We start from the raw sequence: 25,786 nt of genomic DNA, 5'->3' as shown, positions 1-25,786 counted from the left end.
CCCTTCCCCTTCCCCTTCCCCTTCCCGCTCGTGGCCAGGAGCCACGGGTGCCTTGCCATGCCCGGAGCGTTCACCTGGACATCTTACAAGTCCAAGTACCGTGTGCCCAGCGCTGTGTTCGCCAGAGCGGGACCCAAACAGAGGATCAGTGAAGCGCCAGGAAAGCTTCTGGGCAGCAGCAGTAACTTGGCACTGAAAGACTAACCAGGAGCAGTCTTACTGTAAGGAACGTCCCAGCTTTTAAAGTCCTGACAGGAGAATGGAGGCCTGAATTTATTGTGTCCTAGAGCTCTCTCCATCAGTATAAAACATTTTTGCGTAGTTGCCTTTCTTCTCTAGGAAGACTGAAAGATGTTGTTTTCCCATCTGTCAGTCTTGGCAGATACTTCTAAGTGGGAACATCAGCCCCTCTTACCTCCTTGTTCTCTCTGACCTGAAGGATTTTTGCAACTGCTGTGACTCTGGGTGGGTTAAAGTGTAAAAAGCAGCTGCCTCAGTTTCTTCAAGGAGCTGCCAACTTCTGGGCATGGCTCATGGGTCACTAGTCTTGATGTAATGTTTTTTTTTGCAGCGGCAAAGCATGGCGCAGGCACTGAAACTACCCCAACCTGCTCATCATCCTCCTCCTCCCACAGAAATCAGTATTTGTGGCAGGTCGGGGCTGCCCCAGGGCAGGGAGCAGTGCCCAGCTGCAGCTTTGGTTCCTCCTTGCCCTTGGCGAGAGTTTGCCGGCACGTTCTTGAGGTGGGAGAGTTTTTGTGCAGCATCTCTGCTCTGCTCTCCTCTTCTTAGCAGTGAACCCTCTGAGAATTAAGCTCGGGCACGTCTCTCTGCTTTCTCATTTCACCAGGGCCCAGCGGACTGTCACCCAGCTTCAGCCAAATCCTTATCAACGCCTCTTGTTGTGCTGATTCCCCGCGTTGGAGGGAGTTTGGGAAAAGGCAGACAGCAATTTAATCTGGTTGCCCAACTCCCTCTTTGCCCAGTGTATTCCCTTGCCACCCCGGGAACTGGTCATCTAACAGTGCTCTAGCAGCCGAGGGCAGGTGGGATGTGTCCCTGTCCTTTGATGTGCACAGCAGGATTTCTCTGGGCAGTGATCAATTTTGTTACCTGTTAGAGTGTGTAGGAAAGATTAAATCTCTGTGGGATACTTTCAGAGCTGCTGGGGAAGGGATTTTGGGTGGCGTGCACTGAGTTGGCCTTGGGTAGTGCAAAAGAGCTGTCTTTGGAGAAACAAACCCAAATCGTCTCTGCTACTGTTCTGCAGGGTTTCCCCCCTCCTCTCCTCGGGGCTGGACACAGCTGGTGGGAGGGATTTCTGACTGTCAGCAAGAAAAGAAACAAGAGAGCATGTGAGGGAAAGGAGCTAGACCTGGGAAAGGCAGGAGGAAAGTTCCGTTGCTCCCTTGAAACGCGGGGAAGCTGCTCTCAGCGTGTGTGCGCGGGAGTTACTCGCTCCCCTCTCCTGGGGACGGCGTGGGGGGGTCGCAGCAGCAGGGTGCCTTCATCTATGCGGATGGGGTAAAGGAGCGCTCTGCCTGCGCTGGGAAAGCCCTCAGGGAGGTGGGCTCGGTGCGCAGGAGAGCAGCCCTCATTTTTCCTTTCCCTCGCCGGGTGCTGATTTTTTTTTTAATCTTGCCTTGTGAAGTGGATCGCGACTCCAAGTCAGCTAAACCCACATGGGGCTTCGCTGCTGTACAGAACCCAGGTCCTGTGAGCCCCCGGGTCTCTGGGCTTTGTCAGGAAGCAAATGCCAGCAGGAGAAGTCCCTTCAGTGCATTCCACTACGAGCAAAGGAGCAGAAGAAGCCAGGTTTGGTTCTGGGAAAAACCCAGCGACAATCTGCACCGTAATCGTTTCCCATGGACTGAAGAAACTCGCTGAACCGAACCCGTATAGGAGGAAGCATCTTGGAATGATAAATCTGCCCTCCCCGTGAAGGCATTCCCGTGTGCTCCCGCAGCATTGTGCTTTGTGAGAGACAGACACCGGCAAGCTGGGAGCAGGAGGCAGCCAGGAGCTCCGGTGAGGAACAGGAACTCTCACGTCGTGCTTGGGAAGGGGGTGAGGTTTTCTAGGCACCCGCTGGACGGACCTTTGGGGGCAGAGAGGAGCTGTTGCGATGGAGTTTCATGCGGTGGCACTCTCATTCATCCTTGCATTGAGGATGTCTTCTCTTGCTTCTGGGAACAAACTTCAGCCCCATATGTAAGTAGCAAGAAAAGAGTGCAGGGGTGTTTTCATAGGGCAGGGAGCTGTACAGCAGAAGCTAAATACAGTATTTTAAAAATCAAGGGTGAAAGGAAGGGCAGAGGGAGTGAAGGGCAGGGAGGGTTGCTCTGTGTTTCTTTATCTAGTCCCATATGTACGTAAAGAGGAATAGAAATCTGAAAATCGGGATAGTCCTTGCTCGGAGGAGGTAACTCACTGTTTTTGACTGAAACGTTGCTATTGTGTGAGCCCAAGGGGTGATCCTTGGGCAGAGTTTGACCCCTCTCCGCAGACCTCCTGTTCGTGTTTCTTTCCCCCTTTTGCCGTTACTCCAGCAGCACGCAGTCTGTTCGTTTTAATTCGGTTTTACAGTTGCAGTTTGGTGTTAATCGTTTGGCTTCTTTGGAAAACTTCCTTGCAAATTTGCTCTCCTGCCAGAAGATGATCTCCCGGTGCAGGGGATTGCTCCAATTCCTTTTGTAAATGAGCCCAGTGTTGCCTGGAGTGCGAACTCCAAGCTCCTCTCCCTGGTGTTTTGAACTTGTTGATTGAAGAGGGCTCCTTTTCAGCAGCTAAAGGTTGGGCAGGAAGATGCCTTTTCTCCCTGTGTCAGATTTTGTGCTCCTGCCTTGACAAGTACTTTTAGGACTTCTGGGACGAGACACTAGCCATGAGACGCGTGCCAGCGTGTCGGAGACGAGACAACGGCAGCGCCTGGGCAGCGCTGTCACTTCCCACAGGGCGCTGTCACAGACACAGCCACTCTTTGGGGCACGCAAGAACCTTTCTTCGCTGTGAGAATGACACCAGAGCGGTGCTGCCGCCAGCCCCCGGTTCCGTTCAGCCCCGGGTTGGGGCGCGCGGGCAGGTCGGAGGCGGGGGGAACGCCGCTCCGTGTCGTCTCGCTGCCGACACGACACAAAACGGCGTCTCTGGCCGTCGCCATTAGCACCGGGGGCTGTTGTGCTGGTGAAGTGATGTGTGCGGAGCTTTGCGAGCCAAACGGCTCGGCAGTGGCCACATGCGGGGACGGCGAGAGGAGATTTTCGTGCGGAGCTGGAGAGGGAAGGAAACATGCCATTAATCCCCCAGGCACTGCCAGGCTGGCTGTAACCACCGTGTAATTGAACGGCCTGGAGCAGTCAGATGCCAGCTGCAATCTCTATGCTTCACCACGTCCAAATTATTTCGTTTAACTTCTTTTATAGAAAGTATTTTTGTGAAAACATTCGGTCTCTTTTGAAGACTTGGAAGCAACAGAAGCACTCCCAAATAATGAACGGCTCATAACTTAAGTCAGGGGCGACTGTTTCCCTCTTCAGTCTTATTTAAAATTACTGACTCATATTTGGTGAAAGAGAGTTTGGATTAGAGAAGAAATAAAGTGCGAATGGCATTTTCCTTATTTTCTTGCTGACTGAATGATATAGGTTCACTTTATTTACTGGAATTAGTCTTGCAGCCCTTAGCTCTGAGTGAGAAAGTGTCTGAGGTGGCAAACTGAGTTCTGGTTTAAAGCAGTATTAATAACGTCATGTATCATTTCTAGTGGCAGCATAATTTTTTTTTTTTTTTTTCTCCAAACACTGTCAGAAGACGCAGGAATCGTTGGTGTTTGCAGTGACAACAGTCAGGGAAGTAATCCCCTAGGTGCAAAGAAAGCATATGTGTCCTCCGTTAACTGGGAGCGGATGGAATGGACAAACAGAGAAGTTATTGTGCTGCCGTATCCTGTAGGCTGCTGCCTCTTTTCTGATTCATCCTCTCTGTTTTAAGGCTAAAAACTAGCCTAAATGTATCAGTGGAAAAAAAAAAAACACCAAACCTGCTGCATTTTTCAAGTGGGCTGCAGAGCGTCCCAGGACCTAGGGGTACGAAATGTCAGCAGCTTCCCAACCTCACTGAGGTTTGCGATGTTGTGGTGTTATCAACCCATATTGTTTTAGGTTTCTGTTACCGTATCGGGCTGCAGACCTCCGAGGAGGGGTTTGGGACAGAGCAGGCTTCCCTCCGACTCGCAGCGCGGGATTTCTCAGCGTGTCCTCTCTGTGTGCCCGTTTTTCATCTGTAAATACGTGTTTGTGCTGTTCGCCCTGTAGTTCTCCAGTGTTTAGCCTAAAAACTCCAAGAGCTTTTAGGCAAGAGGAGTAGGTTGCATTTGACAACCGCTTGCGGCTGGCTGACCTGGCAGATTTCCTTTCCCTGCGCCGATTTAATTAAACGAGGAGACAACTCCTGTGTGTTTCGTGAGATCTTCCCGCCCTGCCAGTGGGGAAATGGAGCTGCCCCGAGCTGGCGCCCGCCTGGCCCCCCCCCCCCTCTGTTTCTCTGTCCCAGGCCGAACGTCTGCTTGGAGCAGGAGCTGGCGATTGTGGGGCACCGGCAGCCGTGCGTCCAGGCCTTCACCCGCACCCTCAAGGTGTGGAAGCAGGACTGCGGAGGGCGGCGGTGGTGCGTGGGCTACGAGCGGAGGTACGTGTCCTTCCCTCGCCCCTCGCACGGTGATCATTGATTCCCTCTCACCAGCAGCGGCGGGGACGAGAGCTTGGCGCTCGCTTTGCGTCGGCGAGGGGAGAGCCCGTTGTGCTGGCAGCGGCTGCAGGGCTCCGGGCAGGGGAGGGGGTCTGGGAACAGCCCCACAAGTGCCTGTCCTGCTGCCCGGGCTGGGGGCTGACACGGGGAACGGCCGCAGCAGCTGCCCGGGGCCCTCCGAGGAGCCTTAGTGACCGGGCAACGTGCTGTGGCTCCACGGTGCCCGCCTGGTACCTGGCCTTCAGCCGTCTGGCTTTGGGGTGATGGAGCAGTTCAGCTGGGGGTTGGGGTAAAGGGACAGCCTCCTGCCGAGAGCTGGCTCTGAACCCACACACTTGCTGTAAAGAGTAGAGCTATTTTATTCGATATTTTTCTTGGCTAAAACTATGAGAGATCTGCAAACCCTCTGTGCGTCTAGCTGGAGGGGCTTCTGACCCTACGTGCCATCTCTGTGGCACTCAAGAGTTTTTAAGCTGTTAATGAATTCCCGACAGGGAGATACATCACTCTTGTTCTAGAGCTTTGTGGCTGTGGGGAGCCGTTTGCACCCTTGTGACGGTGTATCATGTCTGTTTGCCGTGACCGTGCCACGCCAGCGCAACGCCTCGGTCACAACCAGTGCGTTGCTCCCGGACCTTTAGACATCTCTGCTTCGAAGCAGAGACTTCTCAATGCCTCGGTAGTTTTACGGTGCTGAAGGTGGTAGCTGGGTTATTGCGCATAGTCTTAAAAAAAAACCAAACCAAAACCAGAATAAAAGTGGCTGTGGTGCAGGCGCTGCTCTGTGGGGCCGGTGGCTGCACCTCTGGCCCCGGGAGCAGGACCCTGCTCGGGCCCACGGCAGAGGGGAGTCTCAGCTCAGCGGAGTTCCGCTCGCGCGTGCAAGGAAGGAGTTCGTGCTCTGAGCAGGGAATGGCTGCGGTTGGTCCGCGAATCGTAGTGTCCCCTGAGCTGCTGACTGGGCTTTGCTGGGAGCCGGCGGACCCGGCACGGAGGGGTTGCAGGGGGAGGGCTCTGAGCGTGTGCAGCGGTGCAAGTAATGACCTCTTCTTACCGACACAGCAGCCAAGCTACAGCGTGCCCAATCTTCTGTGCTCCACCTGCTTTTCCGGCCGCATTAGGCAGTTACAAGCCTTTACAAAATAATAATGATAATAGTAGTTTCAAAGAAGCATCTTGGACTAGGGACAGCTTTTAAGTCTTGACTTCAGGAATTCCTCCTAAGCTGTAATTGCCAGTAATTATCTTGGTGATGATATCTGTGTGGTGGTAATAAAGGAGCAAACAGAGTCCGTCTTTTGACTGTGTTTTAAGAGAGGACTTTGAAATGCTAGGTGCCCCGTCTGCCTCTACTTCAAAGGCTGGAAGCTCTGCAGACCCAGCTGTCCCTTTCGTTCTTTAATGCAGGGTTTTGACGTTGTAAATCAAGGAATTGAAATGAAGAAACTTTGTCGTGCTTCGTTGTAACTATCAGAACAGCCTAGTGCCAGCACTCAGTTCCTGATGAAAACACGGGAAGTCTGGAGGTGCTGTGAGGGGATTTCACCCAAGGAATTTTAGAAGCAAGACCATAAAAGGACTTATAAGCAGAACTTTTCCTCAGGCAAGATTTTTGTCTCCTGTCCCCTCACGCTGAGCTGCGCAGCAGCAAGCTTATGCCAGTAGATTGTAGATCTGGGCCGTCGAGGGCGGCGGAGCGCGTGGTTTCGGCCGTCCCAGGGATGCTGCACAGCTGGAGCTGCTCCGGTGGGACCCGGCAGCACGGGGCTCGGGGAGCACATTCACCCCCCGGGGTTGAGGTCGCGGACACGGCTGGGAGAATCCACCGCCTGCCCTTCCTTCCCCAGAGCAGCGCTCGGGGCTGCTGCCGAGCCAGCTGGACCTCACCTCACCCACCCGCAGTTTCAGAATTAATTTTCTAAAATTCCCGGGCGTGCCTGCAGCGCTGCAGATACTGCCGCAGCCCCATCGCGGGGGACAGGGTGCTTGTCTGCTGAGTTTGTGCATTCCGAAACCAGTAACATTTCTCTTTATAAGACTTGTATCTGTGCCTAGAGTACTGGATTTGCAACATTTCCCAAAACTCAGAAGGAACTTTGCTCTGTGCCCCCCAGGCCGCGGGCCCTGCTCAGCGTCTGCTCCTCAGCAGATGAACTGAGCATCCCCTGGGCTGGGCTTCCCCTCAGTCCTGCTAACGCGAGGCTTTTGCTGCTGGTTGTGTGACCCCTGAGTTGGGTAAGGACAGGAGGTACCTTTGCTCAGCCCTCAGTAACGAAACTGGGCGGAATGTCGGCGCTATCCCAGAGGGGCTGGAAGCGGATTTTCCGGCAGCAGGGCACAGCAGGGGTTTTAAGCCTGGGTTCCATTAGTTCTGGCCCGTTCAACATTTTCTGGGCCAGGGACTCCTTAAATACAAAAGAACACAGAAACATTGAAGATACTTTATCTCTTCTGCGGTTCTTTACAGCCTGCAGCACCCAGATATCCACAGGCTGTCAAAATATTTGCATCTCCTTGAGAACCCACTTGAGCTGACTTAAGGATCCGAAGTGTCGGGTAGAGCCCGCCGAGGCTGGCGGAGATGAGGTTGCTCGGGGCGCTGTTGGGAGCTGGAGGGAGTCCGGGATTAGTCCTGAGCTGTCCTACGTTACTGTTTGTTGGAATACCTTTTCCTCCCCGTTTCTGAGCTTACGCAGGGCAGAAGGAAGAGTCCCTCTCATTCCGGATGGAGGGGACGGCGTTTTCCGGAGCAGCCCATGCAGCAAACGTTCCCGTTACAGCACCCGCACCCACCGTGGGTGCCCGGGGCTGGGCAGGGAGATAACTCTTGATACCGAGAGGATCCAGATGGATCTGCGCCTGATTGCTGGCTGCTCTGGTGCCTGAGTGACTGCAAATTGCTTTCTCAGCTGCTTCTGGAACACGAGTATTTCCTTCATAATTTGTTAACAGCTCGTACAAAAAAAAAAAAGAATTGGTATCTGCTTTTATTTTTCTCAGCTGTGCTTCCATATGCTGGTTGGCACAGAAGAGTAGCCGAAGGTTTCCTTCAGGGGAATGAACGGTTCACCGTTATTTAGGGGCTTTTGTGGAAACATTCAGACAAAATCAAACAACTAGGCTGAGTTAGGATAAATATTTTCGGTGGACACGTACAACACATCTGCTCTGCCAAATATTTGTTGTTGTTTGTCTGACTTGCTTTGGTGGAGCAGTTTCATGTTCTGCCAAAGGAGCTTTTTAAAAATCGGCTTCAAAAGTTTTATCTGTGTTTCGATTTTTCACATATACACACCATCACATTTCCAGGAAAGAAGTGTCGCTTTTATTTATTTATGCTTCAGATCAGCCCCTGCTTGACTACCCCCCCGCTCCCACCCTGGAGTAACTGGTGGGGTTGTTCAAGGGACCTTCAGCTTCCCCCCCCACGCGCAGCATCCCCTACCAGAGCTTCGGGGGGCCGTGTGGGGCTGGAGGGGGCTGCTGGCTCTTCCAGGAAGACGGGAGAGCTGTGGGCACGCGTGTGGGGCACGGCCGCGCTGCCTGCACCAGGAGGGCCAGGAGGAGAAAGCCCTTTCCATGGGGGAATCGGTTCTGCCAGCTGGAACCCGCAGAAGCCTTCCTGTTTAAAACACAACTGCATGGAGCTTTTTGAGTAGTTTGATATTCCCCTCAGGATTCTGATGACTTTTTTTTTTTTTTTAGCTCACCAGCCCCTCGAGACACCTGCTCGTGCTTACTACAGCTGGACTGAAATACCTATTGTTCTTAAAATTTAAACTACTTTTGTTAAGAGGTAGTCTAGGAGAGGAGCTCAGAGCCGTGAAATAGTTTAGAAAAGGGGAAAAGAGCTGGGGGGTGTTGTGAGGACCTGGACACTCATCTCTCGTGTTCCCAATTAGAGTAAATTAGGAAGTAAATTAGGAACAACCATTGCCAGCCCAGGTGGAAAAGAATGCCAGCACATTTGAAAACCCAATCCCTCCTTTCATTTACACCCACAGTTACAGCTTCTGTTCTTCCCCGTCTCCTCGTTGTGCAGGAATTAACGTTGTCGGGGGTTTTGCTGTGTTTCAGAACTGCCTATCACACTGCCTACAGGCAGACGTACAGGGTGCGACGCCAGCCCGCCTACAGGTGCTGCCCGGGCTGGGCCCAGCGCGGGGCCGACGCCGGCTGCCTCCACCGTAAGTACCGCGCTCTGCGGGGCGCTCGCCGGCTGCTGCCCCGCGGAGGGCTCCGTGGCCGAGGGTGCTCATTTCCAGTCCTGGGAATGCTATAGAAATGTCTTTAAAAAGAACTGGGGTGGGTTGTGGTTTTTTTTTTTGTTTGCTTCTGTTTTTTAATTTTTATTTATTTTAACCGTGTGTCAGAAGGATTTTTCTCTGCCTTCCCAGGAAGCGCTCTGTGTTGCTTGCCGTTTTTGGAGAATTTCCTCCTCGCAGCGTGAAAGGGTTTCCAGAGTCACATTCATTTCTCTAGTTGCCAAATGCTGCTCAAGGTTTACAGTCAAGCCCAGCTCGGAGTGGACTGTTCATTATGACAGCCAGTAATTGCTGTCTGTGATTGAACGTGCCAGCGGTGGCTGATTTGGTCTTGCTCGGAGAGCGGCTTCCCTGGAGGAGGTGGCCTCTGGGACACGGGGTTCCTGGGGACGGGGAGTTTCAGCTCCCAGCGCGTGGCCTCTTGCCGGAGTGTGTCCCTGGCTGGTCTCTGCTCCTCGCCCTGAGCTGTGGCCAAGAGCGGGGCTCGTCCATCTGCTTAGGTGTGAAGGGACGCGACCCCTCAACTCCTTTGTGTCTAAATCTGTTATTTTTAAGACTTGCTGAGCTTGAGAACCCCAGCTGGAGGTTTAGGATCTCTGCAGAGTCCTCCCCGTAGTCCTTTAGCCCAAGGGTGAGCGTTCGGGTGCAGGACTGGTGGGACCCAGCAGGCTGCCAGCGTGGTGAAGTGATGGCGCTCAGCGGGTTTGAAGCGGAGACCCAGAACTTGAGACTTTTGGATCCTGTGGCTTCCCTCCCCTTCTGCGTTTGCTCCAGTGTAATTCTCTGCAAAGCAGGCATGCAAGTATCTACTTCCCAGCTGTGCGGGGAAGCTGCGATATGTATTCAGATTTGCACGTGACTCAGGCTGGGGATGCGCAAATATTAGTATATAAGAAGATTTTCTGTTGTTATTGCAGAAGACAGAGGCAGCTTTATCCTCGTGGGCCCCAGATTCCTGCCTCCCCCTCCAGTCTGCCCTGCTTGACATGGGAGGCAGACGCTGCGTAGCTCCCAGCTCCTTCCCCTGAACACCTCCAGCTGGGGAAATATTTAACTTTAAACTTTGCTTTCAGGACGTTGAGAGCAAAGTAAAAACCTTCTCTGGAATCAAACAAAGGTTTATCTGAGCAGAGGAGTAGAAATAAATGTCAGCATCACGCTCCCTGTGATACATTATTAATTCTCTGCCTCGTTGCATAATGGAGCTCTGATCTTTTCCGAATCAGCCTTTGGAGGTGCACTCCTACCCTCGCCACAGAAAAGCAGCTTTCGTTTTAAGTACTAGGCAGGCGAACCAACAAAGCATCTGGGCTCTGGCCTGCCTCGCCATCAAGGGGATGAAAGCAAACCGTGTCCAACGCCTTTGTAAAGGCGATTTTGGCTGTAATTGACCCACAATATAGGAAAATGTCTCCCGCAGCCCGTCGTCTTTTGTTCTGCAAAGGGGCTGCGTATACCTTCCGCGTGCTTTGATGCTTAAGCAAGGGTTTGGAGGAAAAAAGAAAAAGGTGTGTCTAGCAACCAGTCTTTATTCTTCCTATTCAAAAGCCTGCGACACAGGAGAGCAGCCCCACTGTGCCAGAGGAAACGCCGTGGGTGCTGGATAACCCACTGTCAGCGAGCAGATAGCAACCTCGGATGAACTCAGAAAAGCGCGTTCCGTAATGATTTTTCCCGCTGAGGAAGTGAGTAATTCCATCCAGGAAGGAAGCAGAGGAAAGGAAATAAAACTGCTCAGGGCACGCTCTTACCTCATCGTCCTCATCATCGGGCCCACACTCAGAGGCGGGGTGATGGTGGTCACCGGGCTGCTCGCTGCAGCCAGTCTGGCATAAAAAAAGAGAGGGAAGTCCAGCTCTTTTGGGGGCAAAATACTTTGACTCTCCCGATTAATGTCAGACTTGGTGCTGATGTGACGGGCGAGCTGTTGGTGTTTATTTTTCTTGTCACGCAGACACCAGTAGTTCCTCTTGCTCTCTTTTAAGTGGGTCTTGTTTAGATGTTTTCTGTGTATTATTCCCCAGAGTAGGAAAGCCAGTCGATATTAAACGCTGAAGGACAGGTTACAAAGTCCTTGCTTTTCCCTTGCTTCCATCCCTTAACCTTTAAGTTTCAAAGTGAGGATGCGGGTGGCGTGATCAGTTAAATGGTGTTTCAGCAGGAAGGACACGAAGGTGCAATTGAGGGCAGCAATGGGGTGCAACCCCCCTGCTCGGGTGCTGCTCAGCTGTCCTGCGATTGTCAGCCAGCCCTCCCTGCGTTCGGCCGACCCCGAGCGCTCAGAGCACCTTCAGTAATATTCCTGTGATAGGCAGCTTGGGTGTTTTGCCAGGTCCCGGGGACAGCCAGCCCTGGCGCTCTGCAAAAGCAGAATGGCACCAGCTCCAAAAATTCAGCAGAAATTGCTGCCAAGCTGCCAGCGGGGCTTTGGGGTGGATCGTGGCCTTTGGCTGGTGAGCAGCTTGGATGAGATATATGTGCTGCTTCAGGGAGGATCGTGGCTGGCTTGAAACTACTGCACTAGAAATTTTTGTCATGGCAGGAGGAAGAAAGTAGGATGTAGGAGCGCTGCTGGCGTGACAGCGTGGAACTGGTGTTTGTGGCAGAGAGGATTCAGTTTCCAGGGTCCGACATTGCCCCGCTCAGACCTGGCGTGAGCTCGCGGGGAAGCGTGTGTTGGATTTCCAGGTGCTTCCCTGGAGCTCACATTCTAACATCTTTTTGTCGGTATTAGATTTCTTGTAAGTCTTTTTAATACACTCGTGATGCTGAAAATATAAACGTTCCACCTTCTGTGTTACGCATTCGCCAGGAGACGTGTGTTTCTGACGTGTGGGGCTTTGTCTCCGTTCAGCCATTCGGAGCTGGTCGAATACCGTTAACTTTAAAACCGGGACCGTGCTGTAAGCTTGAGTTTCTGGGGCAGAAGAAGGGGGTATTCATACACCTCCAGTGCTCGTGCCAGCAGGGAGCTCAGCTCTGTGGGTGAACCTTCCAGAAGGTTGCCTGGGGCAGGAACCCGAGTTACGTTGCTCTGTGAATCATCTTCTGCATCCCCTGGGAGCAGCAGCAGACCAGCCACGGCGTTGCGTGGCTGAAGGGTGGCAGGGGGCTCCCCCGCCCCGTTTCCAGCCCCCCCCCGCTGGACGAGCATCCCATGGGCTGGGCCGAGGGGAACGGGGCAGCTCTGCCCGGCTCCCCAGGATGGCTGCTCCCCGAGCTGGGGGTTTCTGTTCTGCTCCCCAGACGGTCCTGGGGAACGCTTCTGGTTTCCGTGTAACTAAATCCTCATCCCGAGTTGCTCCCAGCTGTTGGTTTGCAGGGGTGTGATGACTTTTCCTGCTGGTGGCCTTGACCTTAGAACGAGCATGTTCTTCTGGGCCAGAAGAGGGTGTTGGAAGGGCTGGCAGGGAAATGAGTCAGTAGATACTAGTGAGCTGCAGGCAGGGAAGCACAGCCAGGGCGTTCTGTATGTTGGAGGATTTTCTGGTTTGTATGTGGCAGTGGCGAGGCAGCCTGCGCTCGCTGGTGGAGCTCTGCTGAAGGCAGCGAGGCTGTGCCAGAGCGTGTCAGCAGGGTCTGTGGCCCTTCCTGTCTGTCATCAGAGATCCCTGGTCCTGTTCCAGGAGTACAGCGGTGGGCAGGGCCACCGCTGCTGACAGCTGAGTTGGAGCTGTTGGACACGGTGTGGTGGAATCGCTCCAGTAAGGACGCTTTATCTCGTGCTCCCTTGGAGGCTGACATCTCTTCACTTTGCTCCAAATACTGGACCCTTCATCACTTCACCTTAAACATCACGTGGGTCGGGTGTTTTTTTATTTTTTATTAGGGGAAATTCTCACCACTGTAGACTTGTGTGTAGCCAGCCAAGGCCAGCTGCTTTCTTCTTGCTTGAGCATGACACAGTCTGGCATTTGATGGTGATGCTAAATAGTGTTATAGGGTGGGAGGTCCCAGCACCGTTGTGGGTTCCAGTTCAGCCGAGTTCCTCAGGCTCACAGAGCCTGCGCTGGTGCCTGGGAGAGAGCTTGTCCCCCAGCAGCCTCCCCGCTGAGCGTGCTCGCTGTTTGCCTAGGGTGTCTGTAGCGAAAGAAGAGCGTTTTACTTCTTTTCCCAAACTGCAGGTTTGTGTCTCGGAGCACTTACGGGTGCGCAAATGGCTGCGAGGACAGGACTCGGTGACTGGGAGTGCATGGGCTCTGCTGGGAGCTAATAACTTGGAGAGAGATGGAAAATTTCATAGAAACACCCTATAAAATGGTGCTGAAGCCGAGCGATCTGAGGCCTAATGGCTCCACAGAGATCTCACGGGCCTCAAAGAATATTTGCTGTCTCTGTTCCTCTGCCACTGCCCCCACTGATTTGAAGTCGTGAGAGCTGTGCCTGCTCATGACCCCCCCGGAGCTGTTGGATCCCCCCTCGGAAGGCCGGGTCCCTCTTCCCTCGCAGCGTCCCTGACTGCGCTGCCATCGCGCCGCCGCGGAGCATTCAGCCGCTCGGTCCCATTTGGGAAGGAAAAAGGTCAGAAGTCAAGACACCCTCTGCATTCTTAGCGTGGCATCAGGTTCTTTCCGTGCCCGATTACTGATAAATGGACTTTTAGAATAAGCTGCTCAGTTTCAAGTGGCCTCTGAGATGCTACTTAAATTCCACATGGGTTTAATAACACGGTTAAAAACCTTGGTGATTAGGACGAGGGGCCTGCATGTCTGGTAATCCCCGTGATCTCTGCTTTCGGCTCAAGATATTGAAAAGCTGAGTCCCACCAAGTCTGCAGCTCTTGATCTTCATGGAGGAGCTGGAGTTCAGCCACAGGCACGTCTGTGCTCCTGGGCCAGCTCCTGCCGCCTTCAGAAGTGACACGATGAGGCAGGAAGGCACCAAGGAGAGCAATAAGTATGGAAGAGGCTAAAGGGGAGACCATTCCTGGGACATCTAGAAGTGGTGACCTTGTCCCACTTGCAGCGTCGCCTGCGAACGTGGGCTCTTTGCGCGGGCGGGGAGGGCAGCGAGGCCGGGTGCTGGGGAGGGAGCGAGCAGGGCTCTGCTGTGGGGTGGGACGGGAACACCCGAGTCAGCGAGCCAGCTTGAGGAGACGGAACAGCCACGTGAGCACAGCCTGGCCACGGAGGGGTTCAGCCCCTGGGCAGGAGCTGCTGCTGCCCCGCAGCCTCCCCCGGGGGCCGTTTGCTGCTCCGGTGTCTCCCTGGAGCTGCTGCAGGAGCTCGGCTTGAGCTGCTGGTCAAAAGGGTCATCACCGGCCCATGTTGTCTTTAACTTGAGTTTTTATCCAGCCCGCGTTAGGGTCGTCAGGTAGAGGTAGAACCTGGCCCTAGGTAAAGAAGGAGAATTACTGCCCATTTGATGAGGAGATGGGAGGAAGTGTCAGTCTGCGACACGATGAAACCCCCTCAAGCATCCCTAACGGGCTGAGTAGAAGGCGGCTGACTTTTAATCTCCTCATTAAAAGAGAAACTTTTATTAGTCACAAATGGCCTATTAAAAGGCTCCAGAGGGAGTTACGCACGCTGAACCACGTTTCTTCCTGCCAGCTCTGCTCACATCACCCAGCGAGCGGGGAAGGAGTGCTCAGCAGGGCCGGCTGCAGCAGCCACGCTCGGCTCGCTCCACGGGCACGGCTGAGCCTGGCTTGCCGCTGAGCCTGGCTTGCCGCTGAGCCTGCACGGGCAGGCATGCACAGGCACGCAGGAGCCACAGGGCCAGTCTCGGGGGGAGCGGCTCCATGATTTGTGATACAGGTTGGAAGTCTCGGCAGGAAATGTGTTCGGTTAACAATTTAATTTCCCTGTTAGGCCGGCTTTCCTTTGTACATCACCTCTTGGCTCCTGGAGGCTCATTGTTTTGTCAGCTGAAAGGCTTTGACTGAACTTCTGAACCTTTTGCCTGGGTTCAAGCCTTGTATTAGTTAAACTCCCAACGCACGCTCCGCTGGGGGACCAGCTTTGCCCACGCAGAAGTCGGCTGTGTTGCGCTGTAGAGGAAACGCTTTTCTCCATCACTCTTCCTTTTAAATCAGTCTCTTGTCTCTGACTTCCCAAGAATCCCTCCTTGCTAAATCCTTGCTAAAGACATCGTTGCCTTTCAAGCAGAAGAAGGTGATGTTTTCTGTGACTTATTCTTTCTTTCCTGTTTCCCAGAACAGTGTCGTTACCTTTTCCTAAGTTTCACTGCCTTAAATTCTGTCTCTCTGCATTAGGAGCAGCTTGCAGAGGGCCTGGAAAGCGCAGGGGAGGGACCCCCGCAGGCCCCTTGGCCCCACCGGGCTGGGAAGTGGGTTGTTATGATTTCCACTCTCCCTGTGCCAGCCTGAAGCTCAGAGCAGGGAATTGTCCAGCTCATTCAGGAAATCTGGGGCACAGCCAAGAATAACACCCCTGTCTTCTAATCCCTGATTTGAGTCGCTGCAATTGCTTCTAATATTTTCCATTGTTTTGCTTTGGGTCTCACTAAACTCCCCCCTGAGGGCTGAGCACCGCTGGTAGAGCCAGGCTGAGCTTTGCTGGGACGCTGCCTGAAGTCTGGTTTTTAGGTGATCAAGGTGAAAGATTTGGGGAAAACCAAACCACCTTATTAATCCATTTGGCCACTCAGTCATTTCCAGTAGGGTTGAGGCCCAAAGGAAAGGGAGAAAGCAGACGACACTTCTCACCAGACTAGAACTAACAAAAACTTCAGGCTGCAGCCCCAGAAAATCTTGGCACGCACCTGGAGATGGGGAGTTGGAAGGAACCGCTGCCTGCCCCGAGCCCCTCCCGCCTTGCCCCGGGGAGGACACGCGCAGGGACGCGTGCGGCGCGGCTGAGGGGCGCGGGGTGCTGGCCAAAGGCTTTCCCAGGTTCCCGTGTCCTGCAGCAGCAGCCCAGCACGGGATTGATCCGGGACCGCTGTGGTCCCCAGGGATACGTGGCTATGAAAAGCGCCTAAAAGGTGAGATGAGAAGATAACTGTCTCTCTGCAACGTTTCATCGCTGTTTCATTACTCGGGGTAGGTGAGCGCTTGGACTTCAATGCTACCTTTGTCTTACTCAGGAATCTTTTTTTTTTTTTTTGGAGAGGGGATTTGAAAAATCATCAGATCCTTAAAAGAGCCAACACTGAGGCTTAAGTATTTCAGCTCTGGTGCATCTAAGGTGCAAAGTTTGGGGAGTTGGGGTCTCAGTGAGAATGAGAGTTGGAACGAGCTGGAGTTCTGGCTCGGGCTGGCGAGCTGGAGCTGGGTCAGCTGCAGGGGAGCTGCTGCGGCGGCCAGCCGGGCCGAGAGCCAGGGCTGTGCTGTAGGAGAGCTGAGAGAGAAACCTCCTTACAGTGGGGACAGAGCTCTGCCTAGTGAGAGCCTGTGCTTTGATAGCAAACGGGCCAATTGGCCAAATGTTGTATTCGCCTCAACCACCACAAAACCTCCTTCGTCACCACAGACCAGGCGGAGGCGTCGCGTGAGACAGTATCAGGGTTTAGCACAGAGGAGGAATGAGGCAGCCAGCTGTGTTTCTGTAGGAAAAGCCAGACCCAACGGTAGGAGAATAGTGGGAAACCTAGTAACGTGGTCGTTAGCTTTCCACGTGGAGTGGGCTGTAAGCGATGGCACTGTGATAAATTATGTAAATACCTGACAACGTAGCGCCCAGGCCTTGGCCACCGCCAGGGTTTGCCCCAGGGGTTTCGTTTCCACCGAGCCCCAAAGCAATGTGCTGATTTGTCCCTGCCCAGACTCACCGGGAGGCAGAGGGTGCCAGGAGCGAGTTGTCGCTGAGCTTTGTGCAGCTGATGGGGCCTGTCGGCGTTCAGGAGTCGTGAGGACACGAGTCTGCGCTGCACCGAGAGGAGGCTGGAGGGGAGGGTGGGGAGAGAGAAGGGACCTGCCTCTGCTGCCCAGGTAATCCCCTTTGATGGCAGGGGATGCCAGGGCCACCAAAACGCGCCTCTGGTTAGTGCAGACCTGTAATCGGGGGGGAAGGATTGTTTTCAGGCGGGGCGAACCGACACCCACAAGCTTGGGATTTCTTCTGTGCAGGTAGTAGCTGCCCTTTCCCATCTCCCATTTTTGCACGTATGTCTTAAAGTTCCAAATTATCGTTGAGAATGTGTTGGTAATGTTGCAAATTTATCTTCTCGTGCGCACAAAATGTCCTGCCAACGTGCCCGAAAAATGCAAACGCTTCCTTGCACTGTTTCCATCTGTGATTCCTTTTTTTTTTTTTTTTCTTTTTCCCCCTGAATGCACAATTGGTGTTTTGGAGCAGGCACAGAATATTTTGTGCCAAATATTTGGAGCCAGATTTGAAGCCTGCACGTGGTGCCTTTCCTCCCCAGTTATAATCACACAAAATGAAATGTGTAATCGCAGACCTGCTTTTTCTGTTCGTAATTAGTTACAGCATTAGCTGGAATGGGAAGAGAAACCAGGGGGGCTCCCGACTTGCAAATAGGAGGGAACAGATAGACAGTCTGCGTGTGGAAACCTCAGTCCTGTGAGCACTGCTGTGATTGCTTCCAGGTGGTCCCGTATCATACGTAGGTTTGTAATTCAGTCCCAGGCTCTGTACGTTCAGGGGGTAACTTCAGAGGTGCCATTTGATCCTGGCCTTGGGCAGGGCCCACAGCCTTCTGGTTGGGGACTTCTCCACGCCGGCCTCTGCCACCAGATCTCCTGGGGCCTCCCTGAACACGCTTGGGGAGCTGACGGTTGGTTCTCAGGCTGTACCTGCTGGAAATGTCTTTAATTCTCCAACTTTTTCCTTACGGCAGTCAGGACATGCAGAACTGGCAGCCTTGCAGCTTTAGAGAAGGAAAAAAACGGCTTTTCCGGGAGTTTATCCGTTCATTCGTTTATTTTAGCTGCACCCGTGAGCCCAGGGAAACGCCGCAGGAGATGCTGCGGGGTTGTTCTCCCATGCGAGGTGAATCCAGTGTGAGGAGTTGCAGACGTGTCCCGAGAGTGGCCCGGAGCACGCAGGACTCTGCAGGCGGTCTGAAACCTCTCGGGCTTTCTCTTTACAAAGTGAAATCCTTGAAAACACTCTTTACCCTGACCCATGCAGTCCAGGTTGGTTTTTTTTTTGATTTTGTTTTTTTTTTTTAAAAAAAAGTGTGACTGCTGGTTTTGAGGAGAGGCTGATTCTGGAAGGCGCTTTTCTGATGTCCGGATCAGTGAAGAGAGAGAAGATTTCCTTGTCTGAATCTTTCAGTAGACTTAAAAAGGAAGCTACGTGCTTGTTCCACGTCCTTACTCTGTGACAAAGCACAGCACGTGTGGCAGCATCGCCTGCTAACTTGGCTTCTCCTTTTGAGATGAGCATTTTCTAGTGGGAAATAGAAAAACAGTGGCTGTGCTTCATGAGTTGTGAGAACTACGCGTTTCACTGGAAAAACGTCCTTGTTTGTGATTTTATTTAGACGGTTTGAAAAGGTGGATTTCGGAAGCCTAATTGAGCATTCTCTGTCCCTGTGTCCATTTTACACTTCACTTGGTGAGAACAAAGCAAAGTGGCTGCTCGGGCTCCCTTACAGTTTAGCTCTATTTCATCCTCCCGTCCCCTGGGAAGGTGACGCCGCGTTTGGGTACCCAGCGCTCCAGGAAAGCCCAGAGGGGAGGCGCAAAGCAGCTTCTAGGGGTTTGTTCCTGAAAGATGCCTCCAATTCCAAAATAAATAACTTTTACCTTTGTTGCCACAAGTTCCAATGTGATTCTGCACGAGTCGTTTTTCTGACTATTTTACCCGCTTGTCGCTTTCATCGACAGCCCTGCAGCTCTGCTGATGTTTTCCTGTGCGTTCTCACTTAGCCACGCTTTTAAGAACAGCCCTGAGACGTTGCCTGAGGTATTTTACTTCCTCTCCTAAATTTTTGAGAGACTTTGTACTGTTTGAGTGTGGCGCTGCCAACCAAAAAAACATTTTCAAAAATGGTTCAACGGTGTTTTCAGAACTAATGAAGTTTGCTGCAGAGCTGCGGGAACTTTACCAGTGAGTGGGTATGTGTTGGTGCGTGTACGCTTCTGATCATGCTCTCAGGAATTATCCTCTCCCTCCTCCTTGCAGCTGTCTGCAGTTACGGAGTTTGTTTCAACGGTGGAAGTTGTGTGGAGGGATCTTCGCAGCTCTGCCGCTGCTCCTCTGGCTTCCAAGGGCCTCGCTGTCAGTACGGTAAGCAGCCTCGTCAAATTCTTCCTTTAATTTTGAGTCAGAAGTGGAGAGGATAAAGGGCGAGGGATGCCCCACTATTTATTTTATTTTTTTTATCCTAACGGTTGTTTTATCTTCAAAACTCAATAATCTGCTCTCTGCTTTGTTTTTGGCCGCTGTTTATACTGTTTGGGGAACTTGGATGTTTGGAAAGGAAATGCTTATCGTGACTTGCTGTGAAATGTAGCTCCATACTGTACAATAGCCTTTATTCCTGGCTGCCATCAGAGGAGGGATTTGCTGGAATCAGAGAAGGAAGCTGATTAAAGTTGGGTCAAACAAAGAAATCCTGGGGTCGTGGCCTGCGGAGTGAAGCTCAGCCTGGGGGACCGTGGCAGTGGGCTGCCACATCAGAAGGGAAAATCGTTAAGCTCTGACTAGCTGGATCAGTTGTATCTTCGGCTAGGCTTTATTTTGGGGCTGCTAAGCTTTATTTAATTAACCTTTGTGCAATACACATATTGTCTCTTGGAGGTTATTGAGCTTCCTGTGTTTGGTAACGCAGAGATGCTCTGATTTGTAACGTGATGGCCTCTAAGAGCTGGGCTGGGTGTCCGCGCCGCCTGCCCGGTGGGAGAGAAGGTGCCTCGTCCCTCCTTGACCTCTCCGTCTGCGAGGTGCAGGGCAGTACCAGTTCCTCAAATTATCTTTAGATGATACCATTTTAATAATAAGACTTTTTTTTTTTTTTTTTTACATACGTAAGCATGTATCTCTTCCTTCAGAGACACGTGGTTCCTCGGTGGGTGTGTGGAGGGGGGAGCTGATGGAATGGTCCTCAGCAGGAGCTGGTCGTTCCCTGCCGAGAAGGGCTGGAGAGGGGCGTTCCCTGCCTGAAAACCCTCCAACCCCGGAGTCATGGGAACCGGGGGCAGGAAGGACCATGCGAGTTAGATCCGGGAAAGCATCTGCCCTGACGCTGCGTTCTAGGAGGGCAGAGAGGAGCAGGCGGTGCTGGGGGCAGCGCCAGAGCCAGCTGCTCTTGTGCGTTTTTCATGGCGCCTCTGTTCTAAGGAACATTAATTGTTGCTACGAGTGTCACTTCAGAAATGCTTAAAAGGCCCTTAAGTCGCATTTGGATGATGCCTTTACAGAAAGAAGAGTTTCTGTCAGATACAAACTGTGGATTGGCCAAACCCTCCTTGATGCTCTTGGCTTCAGGCTGCGCAGGGAACGCAGCGACCCGGCTGTGATCCGCTGGTCACTCAAAGCTCTGCGCCTGCTTTAATCCTAATGGTTTAAATTCCACGTTTTAAGTAAGGTGGAGAAGACGCTGCTTAGTATAAAAGCAGTTTTCAGTTTGTTTGGCTTTTTTTGTTTTATGTTCCTAAAATAGTCACGCTGCAGACACAATAGGAACTGAGTCCAAATGATTTACCCCCCCAGCGACGCTCTCCGAGCTGCTGTCTAAACACATTACATGAAATACTGCTTCCCTCTCATCCTTTGACCCCCAAAGGATTAGAGCCTGGCTAATTCTTGGAAGCGTTCTCAATCCTGTGCTGCTGCTCAGGCTCATGTTTGCACATGTTACGAGGTTTTCTAGGAAATAAACAGCCCTTGAACTGTCCCTGTGATTTTTTTTTTTAATTTTTTTTTTTTTTTTTTAAATCGTAGCTTCTCTCTTATAAATGAATAAAATAAATCCAGGCATCTTTCTGTACAGAACCTGAGAGGTGAAAAACACTTTCACATTTGGAAATGTTTAGCAGTTCCTGCAATTATAATTGATTGCAGCTTTGAAAATAAAGCGTGCATTTCTGAGACCCCCAAATATTTTTTTAAAAGGGAAATGACTGGCGTATATTGGAGGGGAAGAAAATACAAGTTGCACTGACGTTACCCCCCCTTGGACAAGGGACATCAAGGTGGTTCTTTGGGCCCTGAAAGGCGGTCGGCTGAGGATTAGCTTCTCTTTTACTGCCCTGTAAAGCTTTTTGCAGGACTCGTGTGAGGCAGCAAAGGAGGACAACAGTGGCCTGCGCCCTCGGGGCTGCTCAGGAGAAAGGCGCAGGGAGCAGGTGGGTCACAGCTCGCTTCCCCCCGGATGAACAGGTCCTTGGTGCGAGAAGCCTTGCCCCTTTTCTGGGGAAAGGGGTGCTCTGATCAGGTAAGAGGTGGTTGTTAGTCAGAAAAATTGGAATATTATAGAGCCCGGTTAAAACTCGAGTGTGGGTGAACCTCCAGCAGTTGCAGTTTGGGCACCCGTGTAAAGCACGACAGCGTTTGAGCCTTTTGGAAGTGATGAATTGAGTTATAGAAAAAACAGAAAACCCAGGATTTTTCTGCCAGTTAACAAAGCGTGAGGTGGCTCTGTGAGTTGTGGCTGGATTTTAATGATAGGATGGGAGGCCGGAGGCTGCCTCAGAGAAGACAGCTTTGGGAAAGACAGAATTAGGGAATCCTTTTTTCCTCATCTGCCACCTATAAAAGAAGCTGTCCTGGTATGTGAGGCGACAGTGCCTTCCTGAGAAATAACTCCCCAGAACGGAGCTGGGTAGCGCTGGGATGACTCTGGATGCGCTCAGAGGGCTTCTGAGGAGGCTGCTTGATGGAAACAGCATGAAAATAACCCAGAGTGACTGAAGTTGCTCCACAGCGATATTCCGTGGGGTCATTCGTCTTCCAGAAATCTCGGTGTCTGATCGGAGTGGCATCACTTTTTCTTCTCTGGAAAGAAATACAGATGTGTTTGTTTTAAAGGCAGGCTGCTCTCTGTCCCGGCCGGCCTCTTATCGTACCTTTCAGCATGGGATATTTTTACTGGCCAGCCTAGAGCCGCAGCAGTCCTGTGTTTACCCTGGCTGGAAGCAGGCGGTACCCCGTCAGCCTGGCTTCCAGGGGGGAGATGCTGTCCTTCCCGGTCTCCTGAGCTGTTGAAAGTGATAATATTTGAGCGCTCTCCGCATTAAATCATCTCCCTCTGAAGGCAGACCTCTCTGGGGCTGCACCAGCTCTTTCAGGAGGGTCTGCAGTATGTCTTGTTTACCCGTTTGGGTTTCAGCACCTTTCCTGTCGCCTCTTGCATCTCGGTGGATTTTTAATCCTGCGAAGTGCCGTCAGGGTAGAGCTTTATCTTCTATTTTTCCCCCACCACCGCCACGTGGCGTTGCCTCCCTGCCGCACGTGGGGCTTTGCTGGGGCAGCAAACCAGAGGATGAGGTGGAGCTGAGCAGTATTGGAGTGGCTGCAGAGACCGTTTCTGAACTGAGGAGGCAGCTGGGTTGTCCTGAACTCCTTCGTTATCTTCCACGTCTGGTAGATGAAAGGGTTGTAAATGGAGCGTTTGAGGTTTGGTTTGGGCTGAGACTCTCTAGGAGCTGTGTTCTTTGAGCTTGGGCGTAAATGGCCTTTCTGTGCACAGAGAGGGGGATGTCAGAAAAACCGGGCTTTGCTCTAAGCCTGCCCTGCCTTCCCGGGGATCCTCGGGCCACCTGACGCCAACCTGGGGGTCCGGTTTTTGTCGTAGCCCCGCGGCTCCCTGCGCAGCTCTGGGGTACCCAAGGGCCCTGCATGCCGGGGGGCCGCACGCCCGCGGGACGGGGAGCACAAGGGCTGTTGTTATTTGCGTCTCGTGCTGTAAATCAGCTGCTCGGCTTCAGCATTCGCTTACTGAAAACTTCACGGCGGCGTGGATCGTTTCAGCAACACTCAGGCTTTGGGGGCTCTTGTGTGGGAACTTTGCTGTGCTGTAGGGATGGGACCCTTCCTAATTAGCCCGGCTGCGTTTTGAAGGATCGGCCAGAGCAAATCTTCTTTAGCTTTGCACAAAGAAAAGGTCAACTGTAAGCAAGCAGGGGCCGTGATTAGTGTCTGCTCTTGCAAGGCCAGCTGAAATGGCTTTGTCGTCGCTTCAGGACACCATTATTGTCTCTTTTATAGCGCTGCCCCCATTTACGCAAGCGTTTGACATGCCCTCAGTGTTGTTTGATTGATTAATGACCCTGTTTCTCCTGCTAATCTCTTCGAGCTGTTCAGCTGGAAGCCTTTGGGGTGTGTTAGGGTGTGGGCTGCTGGGGCAGAGGGGTGGCGGAAAGGGGTTTGCCACAGCCTTCGGGCTGGAGGTGATTTCCGAAGAGGATCACGGGACTGCAAAGCACTCGAAGGTGGCAGGGTCAGAACAGGAAAGGTTTTGTCTTTGGAGGCCAAGGGAAGCACCTTGCAGACAGCGTGGGGCTGCGGTAACGCTCGCTTGGACTCGGGTGACTTCCCTGGGCCGCGGGGACCCCAGTGCCCGTTTCAGCGACAGGAGCAAGATCTTGTGTTTGATGTTCCGTGGGTTTACAGTGCGCAAGGCCGATTTGAAACCTGTTTGTGGGATTAAATAGCAGCAATTGTTCTTCAGCCGTCAGTTTATTGGATAGATTCCACAATTAGTAATGCCAGGGCTAAATTAAGCAGAGCACCTCTCCAACAGCCAAGAAGTCCAAACACTTTTTATTTATAAGCAGCCTCCTGATTCAAAGGTTTAGCCTTGTGCCAGGGAGGGGAGAAAAGCCTGAGCCCTGAGGAGATTTCTGCCAGTCCGCAGCATCGCTGTGCAGCTCTGTCTGCTGGGATTTTCTCTCTTTTTGGCTCAGGAAGGCCCTGGAACAAGGGCGGCTTGTGCAGAGCTCGGCTTCATCCTGCTCTATCTGCTTGTCCATCAGCCAGACGTTAGGTATTTAATAGCTGGCAAACAGGTAGCGCTGAACTCTTTGAAAAAGTTAGTGAGAGGAAACAAGCCAAGGCTATGTAGGGGTTTATTCTTTTAAAAGGAAAAGAAAAAAAAAAAAGAAATCTTTTGTGAAGTGAGTTTTGAAGAAAAGGGAAAATGTGCTGAAGCTGGGGAACAGCTGGGGTGGTGCCTGCAGAAGATGTTCGCTCCGAAAGGGCAGCCTGGGACCGGCGTCCTGCGCCGAGAGGCCCCGCGTGACGCTCGCCCCGAGCTTCCTGGCACGGCCGCGACTTTACGGGTCTGGACGTAAACGCAGGGCAGTCACTCTATGAATAACTTCATAGTTCATATGATTTGAGTTTCTAAAGGTTAACTGGAGTACAGCAAACAGCCTTTTGGACGTACACTATCACAACTAAAGTTGTCCAGCTTTATCGATGAGTGATGTAGCGTATGCATAGGCAAAAATCTTACCGACACATTTGTTTAAAGGAACGTGATAGCAAGTGAAAAAGAGCCCCTAGTTTAAGAGACTAAAATCTTAAGGGCTTTAGTGCATTTGAAATATGGCTTCCTTTGTTCTTTTCCAGCTTTCCTTGGGTTGAACTCAAGGATTTCATTATCATTTAAAAGAGGTGATTATATTGGGTGAAAGAAAATGCATGGCTCGAGTCCTTCAGATGAGTTGTAGCCCTCTGCTTAGATTTTGGCAAAGAAATGGAAGAGGAATCCTATTGCTGATATTGCGCCGGGTTGAAATTTTCATACAGATCTTTACTGCTCTTCATATTAAGATCCACCAGTGGTAAGAAAAGCTTGGAGGGAAGCTGCTGGTCGTGCCACTCGGAGAAGACCAAACCTACACTTTGGAGGGATCAGTGCCCTGGGCCTAGTCACGTGAAGCGCTGGATGCCGTCCTCGGAGCCGTGCGTGTTCTCCCTTTAGTGAGAGTTGCAACTGCTCAGCACCTCCCGTGGTCGCCTCCCTAATTCTCACAGTGCCAGCCCCACGGCGAAGCGTCAGGCCCCGCTCTGATCTCCTGGCCAGGTTTGCAGCCAGCTGTGACCGGTTAAAAAGGGAGGGTGGTGTCTGCAAAACCTCAGCGACTTGCAAAGTTGAGCTCAGGGTCCGAAGAGCTTTACATTTTTGAGAGCTAGGTAGTCTGCCCTAAGTACTTTCTTCTCATAAACCATCTGTTGAAAATCAGACTCTAAGCATGGAGGTGAGTCAAGGGATATTTATATAGGAGACCAGCTTATTTTTCCAAGCAATAAAAAATACTCCAGTCTAAAAATGGAGCTCTGGGATTCCGGTGTTTGCCTGTTTTTTGGTACGGAAGAGAAAGCACACGGGGCAGCTGAACTCTCAGGACCTTTGTGATCTTCTGTTGTTTTCTGGGGATCTTGTGAGGATTGGCAGTGCGGGGATCCACACTGCCCGTGGGCGCAAGGGAACAGTTCCAGCCAAAATAGGTGGTTTAGTGAGTGAAATGAGGAGTGAGGGCCAAAGCAGGAAAGATAAGCATTGCTGCAAACCGTCCTGGAATTTTTAGAATTAATTTATGCTTAAACACACAGTACGGTCTGTAATAAATCATCAGTACATTATGCTTTCAATTTCTGGGTTTGGAAAGGTCAGAGAAAACTTTTTTTTTTTAATTAATTATATGCTGCCTTGTCCAAGGCATCTTTTTAAAGGAGTGTTCTCTAGCAGGTGATAACACCTTTCAACCAGCCTCTGAAACTCCTTATCTCCACCTCAGCCACAGGTTTTCCTTGAATCTCTGCTGTGTTTGTTGTGTTTCAGTCTGTTTCCTCTCCTTTGCTCTATGGTCTTGGTGTAATTTGTGTGATAATTGAAGAAACAAACTTATGTTGAGGTTCCAGTCATTACAAATAAATTATTATTTTTTCTTT

The 25,786-nt window shown here is 51.9% G+C and overlaps 2 protein-coding genes across 3 annotated transcripts in view; one reads left to right on the top strand and one right to left on the bottom strand.

The window, feature by feature from the left end:
- TPRG1L (tumor protein p63 regulated 1 like) overlaps positions 1-1,969 on the bottom strand; it is a 6,307-nt gene extending 4,338 nt beyond the window's left edge. Inside the window, exon 1 of the mRNA XM_026862954.1 lies at positions 1,895-1,969. Within this exon, the coding sequence (XP_026718755.1) occupies positions 1,895-1,969 (75 nt within the window). The remainder of the gene's footprint in view (positions 1-1,894) is intronic.
- MEGF6 (multiple EGF like domains 6) overlaps positions 1,846-25,786 on the top strand; it is a 91,130-nt gene continuing 67,189 nt past the window's right edge. For both annotated transcript variants that reach the window (XM_026862897.1, XM_026862896.1), the window contains exons 1-4: positions 1,846-2,211; positions 4,552-4,686; positions 8,824-8,933; positions 19,070-19,174. In XM_026862897.1, the coding sequence (XP_026718698.1) occupies positions 2,126-2,211; positions 4,552-4,686; positions 8,824-8,933; positions 19,070-19,174 (436 nt within the window). In that variant the 5' untranslated portion in view covers positions 1,846-2,125. The remainder of the gene's footprint in view (positions 2,212-4,551; positions 4,687-8,823; positions 8,934-19,069; positions 19,175-25,786) is intronic.

This window comes from Athene cunicularia (assembly GCF_003259725.1).
Source record: "Athene cunicularia isolate RWA chromosome 21 unlocalized genomic scaffold, athCun1 chr21_part1, whole genome shotgun sequence".
NCBI lineage: Eukaryota > Metazoa > Chordata > Aves > Strigiformes > Strigidae > Athene > Athene cunicularia.
The sequence above is the reverse complement of the archived record's forward strand: the minus strand, read 5'-3'. Positions and strand labels throughout refer to the sequence as shown.